This window comes from Penaeus chinensis, chromosome 6 (genome assembly GCF_019202785.1).
Source record: "Penaeus chinensis breed Huanghai No. 1 chromosome 6, ASM1920278v2, whole genome shotgun sequence".
Lineage (NCBI taxonomy): Eukaryota > Metazoa > Arthropoda > Malacostraca > Decapoda > Penaeidae > Penaeus > Penaeus chinensis.
In genome coordinates this window covers 38,775,592-38,783,112 of record NC_061824.1, presented here as the reverse complement: position 1 = coordinate 38,783,112, position 7,521 = coordinate 38,775,592, and the positions used below count along the sequence as shown (strand labels likewise).

Below are 7,521 nucleotides of genomic sequence, written 5' to 3'. Positions count from 1 at the left end.
GGATCAGAGGAAGGGGATGAAAGTGTAGTATGAGGAGGTTCATGAGGGAAAGTGGGATCCGGGGAAAGACAGTGACGAAAGGATTCACGCGTGTATCCAGGTGTGGTGGTCGGGATAGTTAGGAAGGATTCATATATTGGATTTTACGTTCGTTTGTGCTTTGCCTGAGTAACAAACTTCCTTTCCAAAGTTCGCTCGAAACGAGACTTCATCTAAACTGATGACGAAAGAATCTTTGGAGCTAAAGGAGTTCTTAAATGAAGGTCCAAATCGTCACCCGCAAACGAGACGAAGAAAGAAAAACAAACACAGCATCCAGTGAGTTAGGCTTTATTAGCAGACTTATTCTGTACAGTAGTGGACACGAAGGTCGACAAAGATCCCTGAAACAGGTGTGAGCGGAGAAGCTCTCATTAACCAATCAACTTTTGCGATACTAACATGGAAGTAGTTGTTCAATGTGATACACAGATGGGAGATTTATATATGGATGATAAAAGAGATTTACAATGTAAAATGGAGATTTTTGCAAGACAGTGGAACTCTACGATAGCATTGCAATTCATGCTTTACCCCTAACTGCTAGAAGTTCCACTCCACCCACACCTCAGTAACTACATCCATTGTTTTGCCCAAAAATTCCCTTTCCCAAAATTGTACAAATGTATAGGAGCTCATCAACTAGCAGAGCTGAGACAACACTTAAAAGTTACACAGGAGAAATAATAGTCTTAGGTGATTTATACACTACATACAAATACAACTCCATACGTATTAAATAACATAAATAGAACTTAACTATAAGCAACACAGTGCTAGATTTACATTATAGGAAAATGGAGAAGCCCATATTACAGCTGCATACAGTACAAGGTTCTCCTATTATCATCACTGCATGACTGTAACTAATTTCTCTGATATATGATAGACATCTTGTTTTTATAAAATTCTTTTTTTCTCTTTATAAAGGACAAATAATTCACACGAAGAATGAAAAAGTATGTTCCATGCGTAATACTGAGCACAAACTAGAATGTGTGACTTGAAAGAAAAAAATAATAAAACACAAGAAAACAAAACAAAAAAAATGTGTTGAATGTTTAGCATGAAAAAAGAGCATGGGGGGGATCAACAAGGGAGGGTTGAGAGAGGGGTGATGGGGTGGGCGGAATCCGGCGACAGAACTCACGGCTAACCAAAGGAAATGACAGATAATGACAGAAAGAAAAAGAAACGGAGAGCATTAAAAAAAAGAAAACTCCTAAAAGCCTCCTCCGGCTGGGCTCGGCGCCGCCTGGCCGTGCTGAGCCTCCGCCGCGGGAGAGTGGCTGCCGCGAGTCTGTCTGGGATTCGGCTCGCGGTGCACAGCCTTCTGGTATGGATATTGTTCAGGAGTTCTCGGCTCAGAGCTCACATTGCATGTTTTTTATAATAGTTTTATTCATTTATTTAAGCCTTCCACAATGCGAGGACATCATAAGGACTTGTAGTCAACAGTATTGGCAGATAATTATCTTTAAAATGTGGAACGTAATTCCTTAGGCACGCCCATTTCAGGTACAATTTGTTGAGCATTTCATTCGTCATTCCTCGCACTCCTCCAGGGTTTCCGAAAAAATATCATCTGAAGGGGCTTCTGCTCTCCATATCCACCTGACATGAGCTGACTTGGGCACAGGAACACAACACAGAACTGAAATTGCGCATGAGCAGGAACAAGTATCAGCATCTAGTGGCTTAATTACCAATCGTAATTCTCGGTCGTATAATTGATCATGCAATCATCATTTCCTTGCCATCATAACCGTACTTACACAATTATCCATGTGTTCATTAAATTTATAGTTGTATGCATAAATCAATTTGGTACAGCCTAAATTTTGCACATGTGAACCAACTTGATAGACACAAGAGTAATGATAGACCTTTCCCAATTGCCGGAATCGCCAGAAATTTAATTTACAAACGGATACTCCAATGAATGCGCTTTTGTTACAAACCTTTCCCAATCGATAAAAAAAACATGATTTTCTCTTTCAATTCATCGGCCTGTTCATTACAAATGATATTTACTTAATACTACTTTAACATTGGTAACACATTTATGTTGATAGAGACAAAAATAAATATATAACAGAACGAGAGAGAACACTAAACTATCCCAAATGAATTTGAGGAATGCCCTGTTTTCGGTAAATAATTCTTGTATAAAATCAAGAAGAGAACTCTGAATTATGGTAAACTAAGTTTCAAAAATAATATTGATTGTGTATATATAAACTCATTCAACTTATAATTAGAACTTGCCATAAAGTCCGTACATGTATTCCTCTCTCCTTTAAGACAATAGTGAATCATGTAGGACATTGCAGAATATTTAATTTTAAATAGAAATCAGTTTTAGGAAACATAATGCATCAAATAAAAAAAATACTGTAAATATATATATATAAATAATAACAAAACTGCTGACACAAATCATTCGTAACAATGCATGTGGGAAGAGATAAATCTGTAAGCTCCAAGAGAGAGTTTGTGAAGTTGTAGATTCTGTGGCAGTTGAGATTATCACAAGATTAAACACTCACTTACGGTGGCAGTGATTGGAAACCTCTTATTGAAAGACACGCACACATACAGACACGGGAGTGAAGTCATACGCCTTGCACACGTGCGCATAAACACATGAATGGACGCATGTAAGCTTCAAAGGCACGCATACGTACTCACATATGCTCACACACACACAAACACACGAACGCGTACACACACATACACAAATGCCCCTACAAAGGTGTGCATTTGTACACATACGTACATGAACAAGCATGCATGTGTACCAGTGCTTGTGTGCACACAGACAGAATAGCATGCAAGCACACATATATGCACATTTCTATTACAACTTAGGCCAGTCTCTTGGCTGGTAACTTTGAAGGAGAACATAATGTGTCGGCAAGGCTAATAAATAAAAGATGGGTAGTACCATGAACCACACGCAACTTCTACTACCCCAACTACTGCTACTTCAGCACTGGTTGTTTTACCTTCGTGGCAACCACTAACATTATTCTGAGGAAACAACATCCTGGGTTGTGCAACTACACGAGTCCTGATGCACTTGGCGCGCCATCACGCGGCAGCACTTCGCTCACACTTCGCTCACACAAGCCAAAACTACTTTTCCGTCGTCAGTGTTGCCGTTCCCGGGTCCTTGAGTTCCATGAGATCAAATCATTATGCTTGGGCGAGTGGCAGCTCTCGAAGCAGCTAATCGTTCTGGTTTCTTTTCTACAGGGCGCTTCCAAACAAACACACACTTTCTCCTTTCATTCGATCTAGTCAACATCTCGTAATGCCCATTTCTTGCACTGCAACAACTTCCAAGAATCAGGTGTGAAAAATACGGCCTCACGCGACTATACGGAGTCGCTAAAAGAGAAGGCCTCTGGAAGGTGCTCTGGCAGTGACGTAAAACTCTTAGTTATAACTTAATGCTACTAGCAGTGCAGTAGCTGTGTCCTTTTCCACAGTCTGTCAACACTGCTGCTCACTAACACATTTCTGTTTTGTTCTTGCAAGACTGGTAGTTGTGGGGGGGTTCTTGCAAAGGCAGGCAAGGGCAGTTCTCCTTCTGGGCTTACAGATCCAGGAATGAGAGATCTCCTGCGGGTGCTAGGAACCGCCCCCGGTCAAAACGAGCACAGAGGGGCGGCCACTAGGCCTGAGGAAGGTCACGTGAGTGGAGTTGGAGTGGTGGAGGTAGGGGGAGGAGTGGGGGCCTGGCCGGACATGTTCTGGCCCTGTACCTGCAACGGAAGGAACGAGCAATTAGTCAATGAAATGCAAAACAATAGCTTAGCTTCTATGTACCAAAGTCATGTCGCTGTCTTTTGAATACTCGTTTTTACATTCACCTACGACATTTTAACTACTTAAATGCTTGTCATTTCTATTTTAGTTTCAATCCAAAGAACAATAAACCTGAACGAGTCCATTATCCTAAGACAATCTTATCTTCCTTTTGGTTACACGATTCCTTTGAGTAATACTTACGGAGTGTAAAATGAAGTTGTCATACACTTGGCAGAGATCACTTAAATGGTATTCCTCCAACACTACGAAGCCCTCCAGGCGCGGGGCCTGGCGACGCGCGCAGTCTATGCAGTGGACCACATGGCGTCGCTCCTGCTCCTTCACAAACAGGACATCAAAGACCTGAAGGAAAGACAAATGAATGAGTACAAGTTACCCTGGGAAATATTCAACATGTCACCCCGATAACAATAAAATCCATAAATGCATTTACTGAAAGAGAAAGAAAACGTTATAAAGGGAGATCCACTGCATGTGTGCCTTACCTCGACCTCACAAACACCGCAATAATGAGATGCTTCATTGGGATTGCGTCCGTGGAACTTGATCTCAAGGCCACACTGTTTCACGAAGTCCATTGACAAACACACCTGACGGAGTGCGCGCATCAAGCAGCCCCTAATACGAGGAAAAAATCCAACATTAGCACACTGAACCACATATCACTTGTTCTAAAATTCAATCATTTCAAAAATAAATTGTCGCAAGTAATCCTTGTTCTTGAAACCGGTATTAGTATCCAGCGCTCGAAAGCTTACTTGATTGCGTCGAAGAGCTTTGGGTCAGACACTTTGATGTTCCTGGCAAGGTTCCACGAAAGATGGACGAGGGGAACGATGGACTTGAAGCCCTGCAGCTTGTTCCATTCGTAGCGTTCCAGGCCCAAAGTGTATTGTCTGGCTGTAAGTGGGCCTACATTCCAGGCAATATTATTGCACCAACCGACTGCCTGAACCCAATGAACACATCCTGTTGAGGGAGGGAAAACGATTATAATTATGGAATAATAATAATGAGGAACCGGGCATTTCCCTTCTTGAAATCAAGTGAATGCACCGGAAATTTAACCACACTGAACCGACATTTCTGCATCATTATAGAAGACAATAAACCTACATAGCCACACATACCTGAATTAACCCACACCATATCGCCAGGCTTCTGGTGGAAACGATATACTGGTACATTCTCATCATAAAGTTCTTGCAGATCTGGCCACCAGGAACCGTGCAAATAATTGGTTCTATTTCTGTGAAGGAAAACAGTTTTAGTTCTAGTGCTCGGAATGAGTCAAGTTCCAAAAGCAAAATTAAACTCCACATGGAAGCTACAATACCAGCAAAAGATTTACTCAAGACATATCACGATTTGCTAAGAATCTACTTACTTCTCACAGAGATTGGCTATGACCCCCCAATAAGCATCAGGCACTCCGAACCATTCGCAGTCCCCAGGCCCAATGTTAATGTTGATAGAACAGAAGTTGTTATTCTCCTGATGCCCTGGTGTTCTGGCCCCTGGTACCTGCAACACAAAATTAACTTGAAACTTGTAACAAGGCATAAAAGGACTGGCGACTTATCCACAGAAGTGTTTTACATAATATTTTAAAATGTAAACTTTAGAAATACTTGTAAACATAGTGGTTTCTCGGGAGGGATAGTCTGTACGGGTTCTTTTACACAGTGTAAACAATGATCCATATACTAACCTTCATATATAGTTGTACTGTGTTCATGCCCAGAATGGGATGCCCAACATGAGAGAGCATATTCCCTGCAGAAACCACTCTGGCAAAGGCTGGTAATTTCATAAGTTCTTGCAGCTGAGCTCTCCACTTCTTTTCGTCCGACAGATCGACATTGGTTCCGAATTTAATCATTTTCTGAATTTTCTTCTTTTTGGAGTCGTCCGTTTTCGGCGCCCCGGCAGCAATTCGGTCCTGCTCCTCCTTCAGGCTCTCCTGGAAGCTCGACGCCTGGTACTGTGCATATTTGGCAATGGTGGTGTGTGACCTGTGGCTGATGCAGGGCCAGGACTTGATCTCCGTTGTTGGGTCAATATTCTCATCCGCTTCCTGCTTCATCTGCGTTCGAACCTCGACAATATGTTCTGGATTGGCTTCGACCAAAGTCTTGGTGGAGAAGAGCCCAAGGTCCAACTTCAGAGCAGAGGCCAAGCCTCTCACAACGGCAATGGGGTGCTGCAAGCAAAACTCTTGTAACTGAGGTGAAAATGCAAGCTTTTTGTTGTCAAGCAGGACTGAGGGTGTGTTGGGAAGAAGCTGTTCATTGGTTAGCTTCACCTTAGGCGGGTCAGGTGGTGACGGTGGCAACTGCTTGTCTGAGATCATGCTGCTGTTTCTCGCATTCGCCCCTCGGCCCTTGCAGCCGGACACGATGTCTGAGCTGGGCATGTTCGTCGTGAACACAGGCTCTGATGCCTGCTCCACTTTTATTTCGCGATCAAGGCTTAGTCTGATGTTGCTAATGCGTGGCTTAGTCTCTGATACATGTGTTTGTGTGGAGATTTTTGTGTCGGGAACTTCCTGCTTAATATAAGAGAGTCCTGACTGTATGGGGGCTTGAACGACATCCGTGGTAGGAGCTGGCGTGGTAGACGACGACGTGGCTGAGGTTGAGAATTCGGTGTTTGGCAGAGCAACTTCCTGGCCCACGTCTCCTGCCTTGGCTAGCTCGTCTATGACATCTTCGCCCTGTGCTAGCCGGTTAAGTAAATCCTCAGCTAAAGAAGTTGTGAATTCTCGTTGGCTGATGAGTTCCTGAAGTTCCTGGTCACTAACTGTGGTTTCTGGAGTAACACCAGTAAGGTCTCTAGGTAGTGCTTCATTGACATTATTACTATTGTAACCATTATTGAAGCCATATCCTGCAGACGTTGTTGGTACACCTCCATTGGTGTACGACGGAGTCTGGTTGATATATCCCCCGGTTGAGGAAGGTTGTGAGAAAGGCTGATTGTTCTGGTTAAAGTTGCTCGTAGGCGTTTGAGGTCTCTGGCCGATGAATCCTCTATTGACACCGTTTGTTGCTGCCTGAGTGAATCCTGGCGCTCCCGGCACCACTGGCCTCGCCATCTGTCCGCCTGCAACGAAGTTCTGCTGCTGGCCAAGGCTGGGGGACACCTGGGGACCTTGAACAACGGTTTGCTGCTGCTGCTGCTGTTGGTGCTGTTGCTGCTGCTGCTGCTGCTGTTGCAACTGCTGCTGCTGATGCATTTTCATCTGGTGCTGCTGCATCAGGCGGAAGTTCTGCTGCAGCTGCTGGAACTGCTGCTGCTGCTGTGGTGTTAGGCTCGCCTGGTTCTGCTGCTGGTAATGTAGAATCTGCATCTGCTGCTGGTTGAGGTAGAAGTGCGGTCTCTGTTGGTCCCCGGCGATGTCGGGCTTGAAGCGCTTGGCGTCGTTGCCGGGCGCCTGGTAGGGGGGTGGGGGGCCTCCGGAGCCAGAGTGGCTGTACTGCTGGCCATACTTCTGGAAGGAATTCTGGCCCGGGCCCACCTGCCGCTGTTGGCTGGCGATTTGCTGGCCCTGGCCCTGGCCCTGTCCCTGCTGCCTGTTAGACATGTCTGTTGTGACGGGTAAGTTCCACGCCTCCTCAATGCTCATCAACTGACGAGGTTTAG

The 7,521-nt window shown here is 44.4% G+C and overlaps 1 protein-coding gene across 1 annotated transcript in view; it reads right to left on the bottom strand.

Moving 5' to 3' along the window:
- Window positions 1–314: 314 nt before the first annotated feature.
- Window positions 315–7,521, bottom strand: part of LOC125026178 (histone demethylase UTY-like) — a 20,764-nt gene continuing 13,557 nt past the window's right edge. Inside the window, exons 4-10 of the mRNA XM_047614461.1 lie at window positions 5,588–7,521; window positions 5,264–5,400; window positions 5,007–5,125; window positions 4,635–4,845; window positions 4,362–4,494; window positions 4,057–4,218; window positions 315–3,809 (exon numbers count right to left, since the gene is read on the bottom strand). The exon at window positions 5,588–7,521 is cut by the window's right edge and continues 254 nt beyond it. Coding sequence (XP_047470417.1) covers window positions 3,735–3,809; window positions 4,057–4,218; window positions 4,362–4,494; window positions 4,635–4,845; window positions 5,007–5,125; window positions 5,264–5,400; window positions 5,588–7,521 — 2,771 coding nt within the window. The 3' untranslated portion in view covers window positions 315–3,734. The remainder of the gene's footprint in view (window positions 3,810–4,056; window positions 4,219–4,361; window positions 4,495–4,634; window positions 4,846–5,006; window positions 5,126–5,263; window positions 5,401–5,587) is intronic.